The 23839-nt window shown below is 38.0% G+C and overlaps 2 protein-coding genes across 2 annotated transcripts in view; one reads left to right on the top strand and one right to left on the bottom strand.

The window, feature by feature from the left end:
• The first annotated feature begins 3210 nt into the window (after positions 1-3210).
• Positions 3211-23839, top strand: part of LOC146001960 (fructose-bisphosphate aldolase-like) — a 50070-nt gene continuing 29441 nt past the window's right edge. The window contains exons 1-2 of the mRNA XM_083139682.1: positions 3211-3283; positions 15059-15257. Coding sequence (XP_082995808.1) covers positions 15075-15257 — 183 coding nt within the window. The 5' untranslated portion in view covers positions 3211-3283; positions 15059-15074. The remainder of the gene's footprint in view (positions 3284-15058; positions 15258-23839) is intronic.
• LOC146002210 (uncharacterized) lies at positions 4748-9961 on the bottom strand. The gene has a single exon (XM_083139928.1). It carries the CDS (start codon positions 9959-9961, stop codon positions 4748-4750), a length of 5214 nt encoding a protein of 1737 aa, XP_082996054.1.

Below are 23839 nucleotides of genomic sequence, written 5' to 3'. Positions count from 1 at the left end.
ACGGAGGTAGAAAGCCAGCAAGTTGTTGGTTAAAGTTCTTTGTGTGGAAATGTATATGTACGAACATTTGAAAATGCTATGTGATTTCTATGGTGGATAACGCGGGGAAAACAACGAGTACTCAGTTTTATCTACTGATCGTATTTGGCGCTGCAGTCGAAGTGCAATTCGAAAGACTTTCACTTCCCGTCCACGACTTGAAGACCGCACTCCAAGACCATACTCAGAGGATGCTCGCTTCCAGTGATGTGCCGTAGACTATAAGTTTACGTCTACATGCGTTGTCTACACGTAATCTACGCGTAGATTACATTGGGTTGTAGTTTACATAGACTACGTAGACAATCTAAAGTGCATTAAAATTAATTTTCAAGGGTTTCATGAGAAAAATGTGACATTTTCAACTATATTGGTTCCTAACGAAATGAAAAGAATCCTTTTTACAACAAAATTTCTCTTCTCTTCTATCATCAACTATGTAAGAAGATAAATAGTCTGCAAAAACCAACAACAGATGGCAGACGTGAGGCAAAAGTGGTCTTTTCCCCATAAAACACTAGAATATTTTTTTATATTAGGTTTCTTCTTAGGTGAGAAATTGTTCGAATTTGGAAGAAAGAGTATGAAAAGTTCTCTTCACACATCAGCAACTGATACGCAGTATAATTTTCTTTTAATTCCACGGCGCCCTTTTCTAAGTTATCACCTTTCGCCATGTTGTTTACATAGATTACGTAATCTACGTGTATAAAATAGTCTACGTGTAGAATGTAGACTATCGTTGTTTACGCGTAGACGCACATCACTGCTCGCTTCAAGTACGGTCTTGCACCTTTCGGACATGGCCTATATACCAGAGCGGACTGGAGGTCGCAACTTGATAAACATCGAAGTTAAAGTATACAGACACTTCTAATACACAGAAACACGAAACTGCTATTGAGTACAACTTAGAATCTGACAGGTCACATATTATATTATTATATGCTTTCTTACGAGATGTGGACCATACAGTCCGTCTTAATGACCAAATTACCCAGTTCACTCAGCTATCTTCAAACAACTATGATGGAATTTATGTATTTGTTCATAGGAAGCCCAACAATTACAAAGTCAAACAGTTACTGGACAATTTGTATATCGACTGCAGTGCCAAAGGAGGCATGTGATGCCAAGAATCAGATACCTGCTCCGCACTATCACATGGTCAAACGTTTGGCGCAATACAACAGCACAACACATTTCGACGGTCCACTATTTGCCTTGTTGCCCCTAAACCTGTTACATTGAATAAAAGAAAGAAAAGAAGAAAAAAACACTTTACCCCTAACTTCCCAAGTTACTAAAATCCTTCAATTTCTCACCTCCTATTGATTTCTTGCAACACCCGTCTAGTAATGTGTAGATACGCTGGTTGGAGGGTTACAGTTCAACAGACTTGACTATCCAAACAATTACAAAAAATGATATTATTCAATCCCAATACCTTACAACAATGAAATACCACAAATTTTATATTACCCCTGACTATCACTTAATTTACTTTTTGTTCGACCCTCGTACAATTCACTCTCAGATACTTATGCCCAGCGCATTGAAATCCCCTACCTGAAAGAGAATATAAAACTATTACATACATGGCCATAATGTAACGCTTTTTGTAATGTGTGCCAAAACTGTTTGTGAAATTTGAACTCAAATATACAACGGAACGAATATGTTCATTTCGAAGCAACAAACAACAATAAAAAAAAATACTCAATACATCAATTCTCATTTCTTACTACTTGTAATAGGCTTTGTGATTCTTATGCAATCACAATTCTTGTGATTTTTACACTAGCGACTCCCGAAAATACTTTGGCCTATGTAACAAAACCATGCACCAAAATAAAAAAAGTTATCATGTATTCAGTCTTATGTGTTTGGTTATTACATTGTTCTTTCAAATAAATCTCTCAGATTTGATAAAAGAAAAGACTCAAGTTTTTTTAAAATGTTCAAAATGCGACTTTTTCAATTCAAACGGCTTCGTATTGTAAATGATGACCAACCAATGTGTTAATGTATCCCATTTGCATGTCAATTCACTTCCTACAGCTACAGATTCATTTTGTGGCATCGTGTTCATCAACAATATGGTATGTGAGCATTTATAACTGAGAAGAGATGGAATTTCTATAGGTGGGTTTCATGTGACGTTAGGATGCTCAGAGCCACCATGTTTGCGGGCAATTTTATTTGTCGTTTGCAAGCAAATATTCGCCAGATAGCGTTCGTTACATCTGCACCAACCGCACGTTTGTTTTAAATCACGAATGTCCTTGTTAGAATCTCCCGCCCGACCGCTTGAATTCCGTATGCTTACAAGAACTGGCCTCAATCATGGCTGCTCGAAACCACAATGCAACAGTTGTGATGTAGGTGAAACACACATATTGCTTCAACTTACATTCCGATTATATTATATATAATGATGCGTTAAGCTTGCAAATTAGATTCTAAATGGTGGAGGTTGATAATACGTACATTATGACGTCTGCATCAATATTCCACATTGAATACGTGACGAATTCATTGTTTACATACGAGGAACACATTCTTGAAGTTATGCCGCTAATCTTTTGGACACCCTGTGTATATAAAGTAGAAAGTCAATAACTCTTATTTCTGAACCTACAGTTTAAAGTGGGATCCGAACCACTATGTACCTCCTACGGGCATCGAATCCGGGGCCCCTCGATTACAAGGCAACTCCGAAATCGGGGAAGCTCAATAAATATTTTTGAATTATTTCTCATAAGAGAATTTTGTTTCCCCCACTCCCAATGAAAATATATTCTGGCATCACAGCTGATTTGTGTCCAGTTCACACTTGATTTATGTCCAGATTCCACTGGCATCTTAAATGTTGATAATCCTAAAACTACCATAACCAGGCTTGAAGCAATACACATGCTTGTTGCTGTTCATCGACTGAATTTTGAAGTCATGTACCTAAATGCTGTTCGAAGCAACCTCGAAATGAAATTAGGAAAATTACAACACTAGTCAACACGTGATACTGCTGATAGTTAAAACTTGTGCATACATTGTGAATATGAGGCGACGGTACAAGAAATCTGTGTTGATATCGGCCTTGACCTTAGGTATCACAGCATACTAGTGATATCTGAGAATTTACGCAATCCTTGAATACTTAAAGTTTAGCGTGTCTCTAGGAACGCTGATTACATCAAACAAGTTGCAGCCTGCTACACTCCCACCGTTCCTAGAGTTGTAGGTAAGTTTAGCGAGTCGAATTTTTGTTGTTAAAAAGCATGAGTGTTCAGAGTGCGATAAGGGGAAAGGGAGGGCGTTGCCCTACTTGGGAAATTAATGTCAGCTTAAAAATGGATATTTGAAACACGTTCATTTCAATCACAATACTTTGATTGATTCATTGATTTTTATAGTGTTGGCACATCAGAACATAGGTTATTTTTACCCGTCGCGCAATATGGGGAATAAGTCCCTTAACTAAAAGAAAGTTGAGGGCAGGGCCCTAACAAGTAAATTAAATATGTCTTTTAAAGACTTCCTTAATAATATTTTTAAGACTAATTTATTCATTCATTACTAGAGGCATGCATATTTCGTTTTTGACAAAAACACGAAATGGGAAAAATCACATTGCAATGTTAATTTTTCATGTTTCTGAAAGGTGTGAGGTGCACTTTTTTTTACCCTGTTTTGTCACGAAATAATGCGAAATGAACTCCAAAAAGCGAAATATACTCGAAAACACGAAATTTAGAGTTTATTTACCGACGCGACATTTTATGAAGTTTGAATTATCCTGTGAGTTATGCAAACGGAAAATTGATTAATTGTGCTGTAAATATATTTGAGAAACAAAAATGGACCCCTTTATACACAAATAAACTTAATACTCTGGTAACTGCATAAGTGTGTTATTAGAAAGGATATGTTTATTTTGTGCAGTTTTTAAATCAAATTTAGGATTATATTCACAAATCTTAAAACCAGAATGTCATTTTATATACTGCTTTTCATCCGATTTTTCACCGCTATAACACCGAAATTTAATTTAATTTACCGCTTTTGAACCCGAAATTGACTCCTATTTGTACCGAAATTTTGTTTTTTTTATTTACCAAAAATACCGTGCGTTCATTTCGATCTTCAGCCGAGAGATCGGGCGAAGCGTGGCGGGCGGCGCTGGCGGAGATGCCGACATTTGCGGCCTGTAATGCCTGCTTATTTTTATGGACATATGCAGACATTTATATAAATATTGCAAAACGGGCACTAACCTGTGTTATAAGGGTACAGTTTTAATTTTAGTAGCTTTGTGGCTGTATGTGCTCATGATTTTGACACTCCCATCTCCTGTGAAACACTGCGTAGGGGTGTTGTTTGGAGAACGTTCTAACGCTGCACCAATTTCTTCGAGTTTTTTCCTTCGGTTAGAATACGTCGTTTTTGCTTAGGTATTGTTAAAAACGAAACACCAATATAAGTAAATTAAGGTTTAATCTCACACACAGTCAACCAGTACATAACATTTTTCTTGCTAGTCACAGAATAATAATCCCGCAAAATAATACACAGAATATTCACCTCAAAAAACATGCACAGAATCATCATATCAAGCAAATACACAGATTACTGTTTTTCTATTTCTAACATTCTCCCACCTAGAGTCACGCAAAGACAATTAGTGACTCTACACAATCAATAGTGTTCATAACATGAGTTGTACCAACAAACTCAGCTTCTGTGGAGGCTTCACTCTTCTTCCCAGTCGAGTGGTGGTGACTCTCGGAGCACATTCCTTTTCAGGTACTGTCTTTTCCTCAGTTTTCTTCATTTTGGGTACTTTGGGCAACTCACTTGACTGAATTTCCAAGGGAAAAACACGCTGTAGTGGTCTCATCATAATTCCCGTTGCAGTCCTCAGCCTTACGAGACGTACTTCACCATCACGTCCAGGTATCAGCTCCACAATGCGTGCTAAAGGCCAGTCCAGACGTTTAGAATTGTCATTACCAACAAGAACCACTTCGCCAACCTTCACTTCTCTGCAAGAACTTTTAGCATTCCAATGCTGCACTAACTGACCCAAGTATTCACTGCGAAATCTACTTCTTAGTGTCTCACGAATTCTTTGACAATACTTCCACCGTTTATGTAGATTTACCTTCTGTATCTCATCGAGGTCAGGCACGCCTACTTCTCTGACCTGTTGTAGAAACATGGAGGGCGTCAAGGACTCAAGGTCTGAATTATCTTCTGATATGTAGGTTAGTGGTCGAGCATTCATGACAGCTTCACAATCACATAGCACCGTGATAAATTCCTCATAGGTCAGTGAAGCTTTCCCTAAAATTTTTCTCAATAGTTGCTTCATGAGTCTGATCAAACGCTCCCACCATCCACCCCACCAGGCAGCTGTGGGTGGATTGAATCTCCACTCAATGCGTTTGATTGTTGCAAAAGCAACTACATCTTCCCATTCTAGCTTACTCAACAAATTTTCAGTGCCTACAAAGTTCGTCCCATTGTCACTGTAAACAACTAGTGGTCTACCTCGTCGAGCAATGAATCTTCGAAATGACTGAATAAAATCTCCAGATGATAAGCCAGAAGTTAACTCTAAATGTACAGCTCTATAAACAGCACAAGTAAATATACAAATCCAAGCCTTTTCTCCACTTTGAAGTATAACAGGTCCAGCTAGATCCACTCCTGTTATTTCGAATACTGCTGCATCTCTGACTCGATGTTCAGGTAAAGACACCGGCATTACTTCCATTCTTTTAGCATTATGTCTCCGACAAATCACACAACCCTTCACTACAGAACGAATAGTTTTCCTGCCTTTCAATATCCAAAACTGTTCTCTAAGAATACTCATCAGACCTTGTACACCTGCATGACAAGCTTCAATATGTTTATAATAAATAAGCCTCTTCACAATTGGATGTGAGCTTGGCAAGACAGCCGGACACCGAAATGTTTCTTTATCTGTAAGCTCTAGGATTTTAGTTTTCAGTCTTATGATTTGTTCCTTGTCTTGAAATGGACACAAAGATTTCAGCTTCTTGTCTTCCACTCCGACATAAGAATCTCTTTGTACAAGGCGAATAACTACCTTTTCAGCAGCATTTACTTCTTCTATTGACAATTCTGCTGTCCTATGGTTCTTTGGATGACGACAATTGAAAATGAATCTTCTGATCCACCCTATCAGTCGAACAATCTGTTCATATCTGGAAAATCTGTGATAGTACCAGTCATCCCTTTCTTCAATATTAGCTAAACTAGATACAATTGTCTTCTTCTTCTCTTTGGCAATAATTTCTTCTTGACATGTATACCTTTGTTCAGGCCATTCGCTCTTAGCTTCTTTTAACCACAATGGACCTTCCCACCATTTTGATTCCATTAACCGTTTGGGTGAACACCCCCTCGAAGGAAGATCAGCACAGTTCATAATACCTGGTACATAATTCCAAGATTCTCTCTTACTCATCGTTCTTATTTCACGCACACGATTTCCTACAAAGGTGTTCCACGGATCATTGCGTCTAATCCATGCAAGAACTGTAGTCGAATCTGTCCAAAAATTAATTGGTATGTCCCCAATGTCCAATGATTCGGTTACTGAAGCTGCTAATCTCACTCCAATAAGAGCTGCCATCAATTCCAAGCGGGGTATGGTTAACTTCTTTATCGGAGCTACCCTTGATTTAGCTTGTACTAATTGCACCTTGACTTGTCCCTTATCAATGGTTCTCAAGAATACTACAGCTGCATATGCCTTTTCACTAGCATCACAGAACACATGCAAACTCCAATCTTCCAAACCTTCAGCAATCCACCTAGGAAATACAAGCCCTTTCAAATAATGTAATTCTTCAACCCACAGTCTGAATTTTCTTCCCATTTCTTCGGGCACTTCTTCATCCCAACTCAATTTTAACAACCATGTTTCTTGAAGAAGGATCTTTGGATACAATGTCACTGGAGAGGTAATTCCAATAGGGTCAAATATTCTGTTGGCAGTTGACAAAATAATTCTTTTGGAGACAACTTGAAACTTCATTCCTTGGAAACATTCCGGTCTCAATTCCAAATTATCTGTTCTTGTTTCCCATACCAAGCCTAATACAGATATTCTGTTATCTTCCGACAAGTTTCCTAGTGAGGTATACTCCCACCCTCGCAATTCAAATTTCGCATCTGCCATCAAATGATTAGCTTCTTCAATAAACTGGTGGAGTTCCTCTTCATTGTTCACACTAGTAACACAATTATCTACGTAAAAACTCTGCAACAGCTGTGCAATGATATCCTTGGAATAGCTGCAGCTCTCTTCATTACATTTTTTCAGAGCTTGCTTCAGATGGTGTTCAATTACTGCACACAATAAAAATGGGCTACAACTTACACCAAAAACAACTCGCTTGTGACGATAAACCTTTATGTCACCTTTCTCATCTATCCAAAGAAATCTCAAAAAATCACGGTCGCTTTTACATAAACTAATCTGCAGAAAAGCCTTCCTTATATCTGAGACGACTCCCAATTTGCGTAACCGAAAACGTGTCAGAATTGAAGGAATTATTTCAATCAAATTAATGCCTTTCTCTAAACACTGGTTCAACGAGTGATGCCCCTTTTCTCTTGCAGAAGCATCAAACACAGGGCGTATCCTGGTAGTCTCGCTGTTCAATTTTACAACATGTCTATGAGGTAAATAGTGTCCCTTGGTGTCTATCTCTTCAGATGAAACCTCCTCGACGATGCCTTCTTCTAGCCACTCATTGAAAACCTGACAATATTCTTCATAACAGTCATCTCTCTTCAGTTTTTCAACAAGTGTATCCAGTCTTCTTTTACACATTTCTAAATTACTAGGAAGATGTGGGTGTCCCTCCACCCATGGCATTTTTACCTCATACCTTCCTTCTTCGTCAATCGTCAGAGTTCGTTCAAAATAATCCATCACTGCCTCTTGAGCTTCAATTTTGGACTTCTTTTCTCCAGGATCAGTAATACCAAGAACATCTAATTTCCACAAGTCTGCAACCGAGGCTTCCTTACAAAACATTGAAGCTGCAATCATGGATGAAACTCTATGACTTTCATGTGCAGTAACTTTGCCCATTAGTATCCAACCAAGCAGTGTTTCCATTGCTACCAATCCACATTTTAGAGCAAACTTCTTGCCAGTGAAAATTTTACCAGCTATATCAGCACCAATTAAAACTTCTACTGGACCATTTTCTCTATCGGAAATTTTTACACCTATCCGTTTCAACTCTGCTAACCAAGGACCTTCAGTAACAGATGTTACACTGTCACAAATATTAGGCTGATCCATGGCTTCAAAATTGCAAGCATAATCACCTCTGATGCTAGTCAATCTGACACGATAGCAATTATGTTCATATGGTGCAGAAAGAATGCCACCAAAAAGTGCATGTGTGACATTTTCCCTTTTCACAACCTCATAATTCATTTCCTTTGCTGTAGATGTACAAATGTAGGATCGTTGCGAACCAGTATCAATGATTGCTCTTACATATTTTTCAGCACTTTGTCCTCTTATTTTCACAACTAATGTTTGCAGAAACGTTTCAACATGTTCATTATTCGTCAAAGAATTTTCAACAACCGTCTGTGACTTAGTCTGCTTCCCTGGAAAGACTGTTCCCTGCTTAGTCCTTTGACCAGAGCACATCACTTCAACATGCTGCCCCTTGCAAATCCTGCATTTTAATTTTACCCTACAGTTTCGACTAAGGTGGCCTTTTTTCAAACATCTGTAACACAACCCCTTTTCCCTAAGCATCTTAGCTTTTTCCGCAAAGGACCAACTGCGTGCCTTCACACACTCCTCACTAACATGCGAATCACCACAAAATAGACACTTTGAAGAATCCTCTTTGCAATTAATCAATTCAGCTGCCGTGGGTATAGATTCAGTACGACTACTACGTTCCTTCTTTCTCTTCAGATCAAACCCAGCTACAGCAAGTGCTATCTTTTCTTCATTTTCCACTTCTTTCTTCAGGAAAGACATTATTTCTTCCAGACGACTCTCCAATTTAGAATCAGTGGAATTTGCAGAACTTCTCTGCCACACTCGCAAAAATTCTTCTGGTAAACATGACTCAACAAGAGGGTATAACATTGCAGCACACTTGTCTGACGTTACTCCTAATGTACTTAATGCTCGTAACTGTGATTCCATTTTGTCATAAAGAACAGCTAGTTCCAACTTACTGTCACCATTTAAGTTGTGTAACACCAACTTCAAAAGTTCACGAACATAAACTTCCACTAACACATCATCACGGCCGAAACGTGACTTAAGTCCTTCAATGACCTTGGGATAGTTTTCGTCACTGAGGGGAAAACTTTCTACAAATTGACGCGCTTTTGAACCCGGTACGGTAGCCTGTACAAGGTATTGGAATTTATCACAATCATCAATGCCCTCGTCCTTGTCAATTCGTTTGAATTGGCTCCAGAAGGGTAACCAGTTCTTCACGTTACCATCAAATTTTTTAAGTTCCACTACCGGTAATTTGATTTTTCGTTTGCAGTTTACCGATGTGTCACTAACTGCGTCACTACCATTGTTCAACACCTGCTTACTTAATAACTGTTCCACCATAGTCTTGATTCGATAAAAGTTACATGCATACTTATCTGCATTTTCTGCTTCGACGATCAAATCCTCTTCTTTGACATCGTCGTCCATCAACAAATCACTGTACTGTGTGTCCAGATCCTGCAATTTGCCGAATTTATCTTGCAACAAACGGAAATTACTCTGCACTTCCACCAAATCCGGGCAATCACCATTGCACGCCGCTTCAATGTTATTCGCTAAGCGCGTAAACGACGATCTCGTTACTGTTCTTAATTTACTTATCTTTTCCATGGCGTCTCAATCTTTGCCTTACACAAAGTCTCCCTGTCCTGTCACGGTCGCCAAATGTTAAAAACGAAACACCAATATAAGTAAATTAAGGTTTAATCTCACACACAGTCAACCAGTACATAACATTTTTCTTGCTAGTCACAGAATAATAATCCCGCAAAATAATACACAGAATATTCACCTCAAAAAACATGCACAGAATCATCATATCAAGCAAATACACAGATTACTGTTTTTCTATTTCTAACAGGTATTTTAAAATTTAACGATCAAGTTTCTCGTAATTTAAGGACAAGATGTCTAACCGTATCTCTATGTGGAGGTGAAACACCTGGGAATTTCTGTAGAAATTGCCTACACACGTCTCGACACGAGTCTGTTTTCACGTAAGTGTCATACATAAAAATTATTTGTTCTAACGTGAACCTTGCGGCTGTCATTCCAATCGTCTCACTGACACAACACACATACACACTGCAATAACACAAACAAGTAACGGCAAGTAACCAAGAATAACACTCTTGGGCACAGTACGAAATTAACATGCTCTTTGTTTACATCTGCTCGCCACGATAGTCGCGAAGGAACAAAAAACTCGAGCTCTGAGATTTCGGATTGCAAGGAAGCTCACGAACACCACTGACTTTTAACGGTTTCGTCTGCAGCGAAATCTTGATACAGTGTTGCACATTCGAAACCTCCAAACGATCCCCATCGACACAAAACTCTTTCAAGGATATAAACTTAAGCAGGACGTTAATGTTCAAAACTATGATTAAAATGTTTTATTATGTAGCTCTTAACATCATTTCTAAAGCGTATTTATTTGTGTATATAAGGGCAGAACTTGGAATGTCTGCAGATGTCCATAAAAATAAGCGGGCATTACAGGCCGCAAATGTCGGCATCTCCGTCAGCGCCGCTCGCCACGCTTCTCCCGATCTCTCGGCTGCAGATCGAAATGAACGCACGGTATGTGCCTCTATTCATTACTTAAAACAAACCATAACTGTACTGTCCCTCTCTGAGGATTAAAAACTCCTTACCTATAGTAGTGCCGACGAACGAACCGGTCCCCAATCACAGCTCAGAACGGCTATTTTGGCAAAATTCTGTTTCCCTGCTGGCTGCCTCAGGAAGGAGGGTTTGGAAGGTTGCCACTTGTTGCCCAAAGAGGGGGGTAGCGGTAGGTCTAATGGGCTGTTTGACTGCAAGTTCCTTCGTAGGTAAACGCGGCAACATAGAGTCACCGCCATAAAGGCAGTCCCCGCGCCGGCTGTAAAGACGGTGGGGCTGTAACTTAATAGGTGAGGCTGTAAAGGGGCACTCAGCACACAGATGAACAAACACAGCCCACAGTGACGGCGATTAGGCGGGACGTGGAGGGCAGTTGCTTCTCCTCCATTTTTTTACCACTTTCCCCCTTGTATACCAAGAGAAAGTAAACTGTCCTTGCCTTCCCAGGTTTGGTACACTACTGACAACCCAACAAAGGATTATCCTGGCAGTAGATTCAGACGCCAGAGCATCGTTGGCATGCAAGAAGCAGTTACCGGGGTGTACTACGTGGAAATGAGGTTGACTTTTGGTCGTCTTTGGAAAAGGTCACCCCTTAACCCCCTCAGTACATTGTGTTAATTCTTATAAAGGGCTGATAATTGCAAGAGAGACTTAGGGGGCACTCACCCCCTAAATTTCAGGTTTAAAATTTGCAACAATGGTATTTATGATGAACAGATTCTCTCGGGCTATTGACCACGTAAATTTTGGAAAGGTTTCCAATCTTTCGAGAGCTACAGTCCATCTCATCTTCAGGGTAGAAGTTATTATTTTAAACTCATGGGTCATGGACTCTGAGAGGTTCTTGTGGCTACAGCTGTTGTTTACAAGTTCTGTTCAATATCGGTGTTACCATGGAAATATTACAAATTAGATACACTTGATTAAAGTTGAGGTGTGACAATTTCGCACCAGGCATGCATTTATTTAAATATAGTCAGAATGGGCACTGCTACTAAAGAAAATCGATGCATAATTTGAGAGTATGAATTTCTCCTTATGTTGCAAGTGGAAGCTGTTTTTAAAGGTGATCATTAAGCTAGATACCGTGTTTGAAAATTATGATGAATAAGTATTTACAGAATCTGAAGCAAGCCTTTCACTTGAACTTCAACGAAGGATCATAGTATTCACTTTAAGAAAATAGCAATTAGGATTTTGATAAATTCAATGAAACTCGGACGTCACTATTTTAAAATGTCCATATATTTTATCACTTATTGATCTACTGTGTTTTGTTTCTTTATCGTTGCTATGGTCAAAAATGTATATATAAATGTATACATCGTAATTTTACATTATCAAGAACGTGATAATAATTAATTATACATCATATTAATGCAACAACATTTTCCAAAATATAACAAAACAGAAATTGATAACATAGATATATCATCGTGAGTATTAAGCACAAAATTAAACAAAACATAATAAATGAAATAAATGAACATCTTTGGGTCAGTGACAAATCCCATGTATTCCTTATGGAGAGACAACTTAAAATTCAGGTTACGGCTAAACAAATGGGAGTTTCGACTCTTTCTAGCGCAAATATCATCTTCAATCGATCTTCTACTCGATCATGTTTTTTTCGCCATCGGAAAAAAACATTTGATGTTCTCAAGAAAACTAATAAAATAATTCCCCCATAAGCGTAATGCATTTCTTCTTGCCCCATACGGCCATTCTGGCAGTGTTGCCAAACCTGATGCTCATAAAAGAGCTAAATTTGACGTTAAATTGAGCTGAAGTTGACTTTCAAGGAGCTAGATTTAGGAAGGCTGGATAATGTGCCTCCCATGGTAACTTTAGTTGTCAAGGGGGTGGGAAGCGCTCCTATTACCGGCTACTTTAAAGTAATGACAATCTATTCTTTTCACCGTGTAGATCTGACGGTACCACCCATCTCTATAATCCACTGATGGTCGTATGAAAAATAAATGATTCCCGGATAACAATATTGTTATCTTCACTTCAGCCATGGCGCTATATAAAAGTAGCTGGGGAGGTAAGAGGGGGTGGGGCAACGCAGCCAATATAATAATATCACGTCACTTGCAAAATTTATACTCATGGCAAAAGTTGGTCTATGTGGGCCAGGGCCAATGATGGCATCATAGTGGGGCAGGGGGCGGGTGCCAAAGTTCACATCCAAACGAGTGCACGAAAGAGCCAGATCTGGTTCCAAAAGAGCTAAGTTGGCAACAGTGCTCCCCAGCTACCTCAGAGAGAAGGACCAAGGGGAAATTGTAATGTAATTTTTATGATTTTGTAAATGCAGCAGTTATTTAGCAAAATAGCCTTGGACGTTATTTTTATGTGATGGAAACTGAATTACTGATTTGAGCCGTGGACAAAAGCCTTGATGAAAAATCAGCCCGGGAAAGAAAATCCACATTCCATCTCACTGATTTACAAGCTTTGTATTGATGCGTACAAAACAGGTATGTGGATCCGGATACACCGAAAATCCTATACCTGTGTACATTTAGTGTAATTTTAGTTGTATGATTATGTACTACATGCCATACCTCTTATGAGAAATGGAACTCATATTTGATTGATTGATTGATTTGGTTTATTTTACTTCGCTTTTCTGCCACTTTCTGGATCAAGAAGTCGTAGTGCTCTATGCTAACCACTCCGCCACGCAGGTCGACGGAAATTATGTTTACTTACCAAGTAAAGGAAAGCCATATCTACATTTATACAAAATTCTCGGTTCTTCTTAAACTAAAACTTTCGCTACACACACCCTTGTAAATTGAACGCACACATATTTAACAATATTGGGTAGCATAGGAAAGACTATTGTTCCAACATTAGAAAGAACTCCTGTAGTCTTACGAAATTATCCTATCCTGCAATGATAGTCTTTGTTCAGTTCTTTCAAGCGTTTTCAACACCTCCACTTTTGTCACTAACCCCTCCAATTACATAATAAATCCCCCACCCCCAGCCCTCTTTGCTTGAGAATGTTTCATCTTTTAAAGAAGAGGGGCATTCTATTGTGGGACACGGGGATTGCATTTTAGATATTAAAGTAACTAATTTTGAACAATTTCTCACCTAGGAAAAACTTAACATAGGAAATATTCTACTGTTTTACGGGAAAAAGACTACTTTTGCCACACGACTGCCATCTGTTGTTTATCTTGCATACGATTTAGCTTCTTCCATAGTTTATAAGAGAAGAGAAGAGAAATTTTTAATGTATTTTAGATTGTCTACGTTACGTAGTCTATGTAAACTACAACCCAATGTAATCTACGCGTAAATTACGTGTAGACAACGATGTAGACGTAAACTTATAGTGTACGGCACATCACTGGTTGAGGGGGAAATGTAGTTAACAGTTTAAGGAAAAATTATTTATATTTTGGTGTCACGGGTGGGACACAATAGAAAACAAAAGTGAATCAAAAAGTTAAGATAAATTAATAATATGCAAAATACCTTCGACTTTCTTACATAATTATGTATAATATTTGAATTTTTATGGCAAGTCGAAATTGTTCACTCACAAGATAGATATTCTCCCGATGGCGTAGTGGTAGCGTCGTCGCCTTGTAATCAAGGGGTCTCGGGTTCGGTACCCGGTCGAGGCACATAATTGTTCAGATTCCACTTTAAACTGTAGGTCCAGTCCCGATTAGCCTTACTGTGCATAAAGTGGACTTAAAGCACCAATTCAATCAACAAATCAACTCACACGATATGATAAAGTTACAGCATTGCATCTAATTTTTAAAATTGAGATTCAGTTGCAGTTTTACATGGAATGCACCAAAGTATTTGGGGTTTAACGTTAATAAAAATCCCTCTATAGAGGGATTTATATAATGAAAATATTAGGGGCAACTGTCCTCCTGTACACACACCTATGTTTTCAGGGTGGAAATTGACTTGCCCCCACATCCCCTTAGTTAATCTAACGCCACAATATGATTTAACTTATTTGTCATTTGTCCTATAATCACTAAAAATTCAATTGGCTTGATTTTTACAGTACGTTATTGTGATATCTTGTAATTACAGGTTACGTACTAGAAAGATGGCCGGCCACTTCAGTTACCCCCCTGTGGACTTAGAGGAAGAGTTAAAGGCGACTGCCCAAGCAATGGCCACCCCAGGAAAAGGGCTTGTCGCTTCGGATGAGAATGCTGAGATAATGGAGAAACGATTCGCCCCCCTAGGCCTTCAGAACACGGAAGAGAATCGAAGAAAGTTCAAACAGGTGAGTAATGTAGTGTGTACTACCACAGATAAACGTATTATAGGCAGATGTTGAACTCAGGTAGCAGACCTTCTTCGCTTTTTAATTAGCATCTGCAAGAAGTTCTCGTATCGTCCGCTTGGAGTAGCCTTCTTTCACTTCTGGATCAAACAAGAGATGGCGCTGCTAAATTTCAACTCACTGCGAACGTGACGTCACGGGAGGCATTCCGCGGGATGTGAGTTTCCAAACACAAGCCGGAATTTCCAGAATTCAGCAACGTGCATCAGACTGGTGCATCAATAATGACGTCAAATTCGGTGAAATCCAGAAAGTTTCATAGTGAAACAAATGAAGGCTACATTTGGAATGAGCACGCATCTTCGCGTTTATTAGGAAAAACGTTACTGATAGTGATTAAATAACAGAAGATATTTCATGAATATTATATATTTTCACTTAACGATATCTTATTTTGCATGTGCACTACGAATTTAAGTAGTATTATTTTGTAAAAATATCGAATATTGCGAATATTCCTGCATATTGCAGCAGAAGACGGACGCATGTTTTGATGCATCGGCATACTTTAGTAGTGGGATTTGTGGTATTATAAACTCAAGAAAGTATGAACCCCCCTGAAGCAGATTTGGCTACACTTAAAACAAGCTCAACATGCCCATATGAGCTTTTTGCTCAAGTGTGGAACCCTGTCTAATCCAAGATTTTTGTAAAAAAGCCCTCATGGATTCCATGAGAAAGTATGACCCCCCCTCAGATTGATGTGCCTATACTTACAAAAGGTACTTCTGTGAGATTGTTGTCCATAAACTTGTTAAAAATATGGCCCTCTTGATATTTTTTTTTGACCACACTTAAAACTAGGCCAGGACACACCCACACACACACATATTTACTTCCGGTTTAAGTTCAATTGGGCACCAGGCTCAACTTGTATATCTAGTATTAAAATAATGTAATTCTTCTAGAATTGCTCTGTGACTCTCTCATTTCTTACATCATAAACATATGATTTTTCTCCTATGAGAATAACACTACATATGGTGTCATCAGGTAAAGCCTCATGGAATTCACAGATAATTTTAATATTTGTCCTGTCATTCACCACAACTTGTTTTCTTTTTGAAGCATTGATTACAAACATGGGTCTCTGTGCTTTGAATTCATCTGGTGTGTAATACATGTCAGTATTGCCAGTAGTGACCCTCTTGAATGCTGTAAATGCCTCATATAATTTAAGAAAATCATCCTTGGACATGTCTAAATTGTAATTCTCTCTAGGAAATACCTCATTTCTGCCATTTTTAAGATATATGTTCTTGATGTTGCAGCTATCAAATTTGCTTGAATTTTTTTCCTGATTGTTGTGTCTTCCAGTCTGAAACAGTACCACTACAAAATCAGGCATGTCATATTGAATACTGGAGAATGAATTTGTGGCATCAAACTCATAATATGTACCAGTTGCGGGATTCTGTACACATTGATATGTATAAAATTGCAGAGGAATCTGTGGATTTTTTATTATATCTGCTTTGTATTTAAGAGCATAACTGGCCTCGTATTCAACAACAGGGATTCTTAACTCCATAGTCTGAATAATGCATTTGCCTGCATCTGGTAGGGTATTGGGCAGAGCTTCTCCTGTGGGGTTTATTGCACTGTACCTCATCAAGGCATTGTTATCATTTGCAGCTCTTCTAAATGTGATTCTTAACCCACCCTTCCACATAATTTCTTTGTAATCTGAGAAGAATCCTGGCAATAGGCGCATCGGGAACAGCACTGTGTGGTTTTTAGATAATATCTTATCACCAGCCTCAAATCCACCGATTTTGTAGTATGAAGCCTCGGTTTTGGATAATTTTAATGTGGCCAAAGCTGTGGAGGTAATGCCGGGATAATCCACTCTGTTTATAACAACGCCATGCTTTCTGATCTCAATTTCAGAGAATAGATGCGGCACAAAATTATCTACCAATCTTATATTAGAATTTGCCGGGTAATCTGTACCATCGAGCTTTACAACATCAAATTTGATGTATAAATCTGCTCTGTGAGGGTGTATAAATCCATCCCCTACATCAAGATCAACCTCAATTTCTGTGTTGGGTTGATTTAAATTTGCAAATGTCCTCCTGTTTGGGGGGAATGATTGTAGCTCATAACTCTCAATATTTTCCATTTTCTTCTTGTATGTATTTTTATTTAAATGTTAATTTCTATGATAGCAGTTGTTGTGGCTCCAGCAAAATCAACTAATTCTTCTTTTTCATTAGTGACCATCAATTCAATGTAATCTATTCTATTATGGCACACAGGAAAATATAATGTTGGGGATGGATTGTAGATGATGGGCTCCATGAATTCAGAATTAGGTTTGAATGTTGCAATGATGCCTGTTTGTTTGTGAGTGCCTATGCCATTTGATTTGGTGATCATACCCTCAGCCACATTACAGTGAATATTCAGAGTCTCTATGGCTAAGAATTTAGGTATATTCATAGCAGTGTGTTTGATGCCTGCTTCAAGTTTTGTGTTGTTCTCAAAGCCCAACAGCTCTCCTATAGTACCCAGATCCACTGTTTCTGTAGCAGATACAATTTCTACTCTGTGAGTGACAGAATTTTGACTTAACACTATACCTCTGGGTAATTGAGCATTTAGAGTGGAGAGATTATATTGCCCTGGAGTGATGACAATTTTTTCATCCCCTACTGCAATTCTGTTGTTGTGGTGTGTAATATTTGGGATCAGGTACATGCCATAAAATGCCCTGAGAGCTATTGTTTTGGGATACACTATGTCATCATGTAATTTGAGTTTCAATATTGAATTTTGGCTGGTGAGATGGAATACCCCCATGATGTTTCAGATACCACAAGGTTTTTTGAAAATCTTCAATTGTTGGTTTATTTATTTGAGACATATATCTAAGAACAGATAAACACAAATGTCCGCAATTAACATCTCTGAAGTTTTGAACACGGGCATTATTGTAATAAAGATTAGCTGATTTTAGATATTTTATTAAATTTTCAGGTGGAACACCTCCAAATGAATCAAACACAAATGCCTCATTTTTTAAATATTTAAGATAACAAATCCAGTGAGTGCCCTGATTTTTGAACTTATCCAAATTAACAATGCCACACTCTTTGTTGAGTGGTTGTTCTGGTAAAGAATCAGACATGTACACACCTCTAAAATGTTTGATGCCCAATGGCTTGATTAAAGCTTCAATATCTTGGTTTGTAAGCGGCTCTTGTTTTTTTTAAACTTATTCATGGCTCTCTTAACACCTTTGCCCTGTTTCTCCATTGCCAGGTTATGGCGCCTCTGCTCATCTAATTCTGCCCTATTTTTCTTGGCATCTATTACTGTTTTTGCTATTGCAGCTGATCCCCCCGCCAAGCTCCCAACAGCCCCGAGAGCAGCTAAGATGGCAGGGATGGTAAATATAAATCCCCCCACATGTTATTTTTTTTCTTGATTGCTGTAATTTTTTTAATTGGGGGGTACTAAGCAACAATTTCATACCATGTCCCTTTGCAAGAGAAGAATTTTTTTTCTTGCGCTGCTTTTTGGTCAAAAGACTGTCAATAGTTTTAAGAGATTTGAGACCTGCATAAGGTATTTGATACATAACACCCTTGGCCTTCATTGTAGGTTTATTATATACATATTCACAACCCCCACCCCAATTTTTGTTTGGTACTCATAGCTATGGTGGTTCCCAATGCTGCTATTTTTTCACTCAAAGATGCATCTTTGCTTACAAATCTGCCAAATGCAGCCTCTTCTAATTTCTTATCTGCAACATGTCTCTTGTCAAGATCAGAATGTGTGTTGTATGCAATATCATGGTCTCTACAAGCAGCATCTAAGGGATTAACACCAGGATCACCTCTGTTTAATCTATGGTCCAATTTTGTACCGGGACCACAATACTGATAGCCTGTAATATGCAGTTCAAATGGCAACTTGTTTATAATGTCATTAACAAGGCCCCGACCCTCAGAAATATTCCAAAATTTAGGTGGTAGAGTATTAATAATTTTTATAAGATATCCAATCCCCTTAGTGTCATTCACTATAAAATTAGACAATTTTGTGCTTATCATGTCCATAATTCCAACCTTTTCATTGTAAAAATTGTTGTTGCCAGCATTTTCCTCCCCATCTATCACCAATAACCTATCTACAAGTTTCCTGACATCATCAACCCACACAAATTCTTTGGGCAGGGTGTTGTATTGTTTGATTCCACTGCCAGTCTTAATTTGTGACCATATAGGCTTGATTAAATTATTGTATTTTGCCCCACTGCTCGACTTGACTCTTTTTTGTGTGGGATCATTGTTCTGGTATAGAGCATCTGATTTTATTAATATTTCTTTGTAATCCTCATAATCTTGATCTGTATAGCTGCCAGGCCTTTTCCTAGTCATCAATTCCCACAATCCAGGTGTTCCGGAGTACTTAACAAAAGCACCTTTTTCTCCAAGTCGAGATTCTGAATATACAATTATATCATCTCCCATAAATGTTACTCTGAAATTGCCAATTCTATGTATGATGCTTCCATCAAGCTCTGTGTCAGCATATAAGCCAAACACCTCATCTTTGTTGTCTTTAGGTGTGGTTAAATATTTTTGAGCAAGAAGACCCAATTCAATAGGATCCTGACTAGCTTCAATTCTTCTAGGAGCAATAGGACTAGGTGTATGAATACTGGAAAGTGGGGTGAATGGATAATCTAATATGTTCCTTGCAGCTACAGGTACAAGCTCTGTGAGCAAATTTTGATTCTGCTCTGTAACAGTTTTGATATTTTTACCTAAATTATTAATAGCATCAATTACAGGCTGTTCTGTTTGTTTGTGTTTTTCATAAATTCCTCGGTTCTCTGATTTCCATCCCTTAAATCTTTTTACAAGATAATCTCTTAACTTAAGATCATCAATTATTGGCCTTTTCATGGTTATTTATTTATGTTTCAATGTCTAGAAAATTGTTGATTTTATTTCTGTATTTGCCACTATTGGGTGTTCTTGTCATATCAATTGTGACAAACCCATAACTGTCCTGGTTCCAGCACTTGCTGCAAATCTTGGAAAAATCATTGTAGCTCAGCTACATATTCATCATGTATGTGTTTGAGGTTGGTATGGTCTTGATGAAATACACATATAAAATTGCTGTTGTCCCGGATCAGTTGCTTGGGTATTTTTGAAAAAGTCTGTGCCAGGTAGAAGCAATCAATGTTTTTGTGCCGGCCCTGTGTAAAGAAGTTTCTAACCTTGTTTTGATTATCCAGTATAATATCATCAAACACAACAACAGAATTATCGAGACATTCATGAAGTGGCTTAACATCTGGTTCAAAAGTAGCAATATCCAATCCATCATATAGCTTCATCAGCTGCTGATATTTTAATTGTTCCAAGCTCTTAGAGAAGATATACAAGTGCCTGTTTTTCCAGTCTAACCAGTTGGGTGCCAATAAAAAATTATCAACCATTAGTGTAGTTTTACCACAAGCAGATGGCCCAACAATAAGACACCTAATATTATCAGGTAGCAATTTTCCATTTCTCTTATTCTGCTGTTCAGGTTCTGGGAGCCTTTTTATAACATCCCAGGTGCTCATATTACTATTTTGTTTGCATCGATCCAGCTGTGTTCTGGGAGTCCTAGCCATTTGACAAATAATTTGTTGCCTTTTCTGCGGATGATTTTTTCTATGAGATATGTGTCAGGCTGTTTAGTTTTGCTGAGCTCCTGTTCATAGAACCTGCCTTTGAGAATTTCTCCTCGGTGATCCTTTATTATATATGTGTTAAGGGTCCCAGGTTTAACCTGAACCACTGTAAATAATTCAGTGCTCCAGTTTCTTGTAAAGCCTCTCTTGAATAAGTGCTTATATTTGCTTATTCTTACTTGATCCCCCACCCTGTATTTGGCCTTTCTTGTTGTTGGCTGATATCTAGGATAATAAACAGTGCTGATCAATTTTTGCTCATCAGATGAAGTTACTTCAGAGGGTTTCATGTTGATTGTGGAATGGACAGAATTGTTATATTTATGCAGAAGTTCTGGAAGAATATTAATCCATTTATAATTACCTTGAAGTGTAAATTGTTTATACATAAGATTTTTTAAGGTTCTGTTGAATCTCTCTACAATTGAGGCTTTGAGATCACTGTAACTTGAATAATGTTTTATTGCCTGGCTTTTAATAAATTGTTGAAACACTGAATTATAAAATTCTTTGCCATTATCTGTTTGCAAATAGCGCGGGGATCTTCCACTCTGATTGATGATTGTCCTGATGGCTTCTGTAACACATTTTCCAGTCTTGGATTTGAGTGGCACAGCCCAGGCAAATTTTGAAAATGTGTCTATTGCAGTGAGTAGATACTTGTAGCCCTTGTTGATTTTGTCTAAGTTTTTCAACTGCCCACTTGCCATTTCAATCAAGTCGCTCTGCCATAAATCATCTATGCCTTTTGTGACTACTGGGAGTCTCTTAAAATTATGTCGGGCTTGTCTGTGTAATTCATCAACAATAATTTTTCTAGACATAATATGTAAACAAGAATATTGCAACTATGGGGTGTTCAGCAGCTGATACTGCAGGATTTTCTAAATATAATTTGTCCCCTATTTGTATTTTAAATTCCAGAGAGCCATCATCTTCAACATAGGCTGTTTCTAATGTATTGGGATCTGTAAAATCCTCCAATTCTACACTGGTGATTTTCACTTTGTTATCAGCATTTGTTATTGATAAGGTGGGGTAGTGATGTGCCTGTGGCTGTAGCCAATATTTGATCTTGATTGGTCTCAATGTGCCCCCAACAAAAAATTGGTAATAAAATTGTGCAGGGGACAGCATATATATTTTGCCTCCTGGTGTAAATGGAGAATCATATTCTTTGTTGGGGATGCTGTACAATTCAAGAATTACTGTATGTTTAGGATTCTCAATTATGCCTGTTATTTCCTTTTCTGCTGTGAGCAATCTGCTTGTTACAGATTCAAGGTGCTCATTGATGGTCCTAACAACATCATCATGGCCCGGCTTTATTTTTATGTCCACAGCAAGTTTCTTATATTGTTGCACAATTTCTTGTAGCTGGGTGGCAAAAACAGACAGGGCATTTGCTTGATTGGATTCCATGGTCCCTAGCTGTTGCTTGATATTAGCTACAATTTGTTGCAAATTTTCAACAACCGCCAATTTTGAATTTTGAGCAGTAAGATCATGGACCTGTCTTCTGATATCCTCAAATAGGGCATGCAATTCATTAATATGTTGATTGGTTGGTAGAGTGGCCACTGCCTGAGTGAGATGTTTGATCTCTGCCTGGATATTCTTGATATCTTCTGATTTCAATATGCGATTCACTGCTCTCTTAATATTTTTAAGTTCCTGTGATGTAGGCAAATTTGACACTGTATTTTGCAAAGATTCAAGTGCCAATTTTACATTGTGTAATTCAGAAGCATCAGCCACATTTTGCATAGCATTTTGGAGCAGAGCTATATCAGCCTGAGAGGGTGTTGATTGTTGTAAAATTTCAAGTTTTGTTTGGATATCATCTATCAAGTGATGAAAATGAGACAGTTCAGATTCAGTGTTGAGGTTTTCAAGCTTTGTGATTTGTTGCTGGACACTGACAAGGGTATCTACAATCCCGGGCAATCTGGATTCTAGTACATTTGCCAAATCACTTTGCACTGCTGCTATTGTACCTTCAAGATGGGTTATGGAACTTTGAATTTTTCCAAAATCTTCATATGTTTCAAGTTGCAGCTTAATATTTGCTACACTCCGAGTTATTGCATTCAAAGCATCAGAAGATGGCAAATTGTTCATAAAATTTTCAAGTGTCTCAATTTTTTCTTTAACCTCGGCTATGGCATTGTTCAGAGGGTCCAGATTAGGTATTTGGAGTGACTGAATCTGTTCTTTTAGAGTGGAAATCACTAGATCAAAATCTTCTTGTGATTTTATGCTTTTGACAATTGTTTGGAGTTGTGTCTGGACATTATTTATCTGCTCTTCTAATTGATGTTTCAATTGCTCAGAATTGTTAGCCTGGGTCTTAAATTTGGCTTGAAGAGCTGCAACAGCTTCTTCTAAACTTTGAAAATTATCTAATGTGGCCAGGTCAGTATATTTCTGAAGCAACAATTTGAGTTCAGAATCAATTTTAAGAAGAGGATCCATGCATTGTGATTGCAAATTTGTAATTTCTAATTGAAGACTGGCATTGAGTGTAGTTTGTAAAGCTTGTAAATCACTTCTTAATTTCTTGACTCTGACATCAAGCATAAGAATCTCATCACTGTGATCTTCATGTCTTGTATGGCCAAAAATATCATTAGGCATTTTGTTTAGTAGTTATTTATTATAGAGTATCTGATTCTTAATTCTATAAAAAAGGGTATAAGCTTGTCATAAGATCCAGGGACCTCAATATATAAGCAGTCACCAGCAGAAACAGTATATACAGTGCCAGAAATCATGTTTGAGTGCTTAATTCTGTAAATATTTCTCCCTACTGAAATCT

The sequence above is a fragment of the Lepisma saccharinum genome, chromosome 18 (genome assembly GCF_977018435.1).
Source record: "Lepisma saccharinum chromosome 18, izLepSacc3.1, whole genome shotgun sequence".
Classification (NCBI taxonomy): Eukaryota; Metazoa; Arthropoda; class Insecta; order Zygentoma; family Lepismatidae; genus Lepisma; species Lepisma saccharinum.
This window is presented reverse-complemented; position numbering and strand designations above follow the sequence as displayed.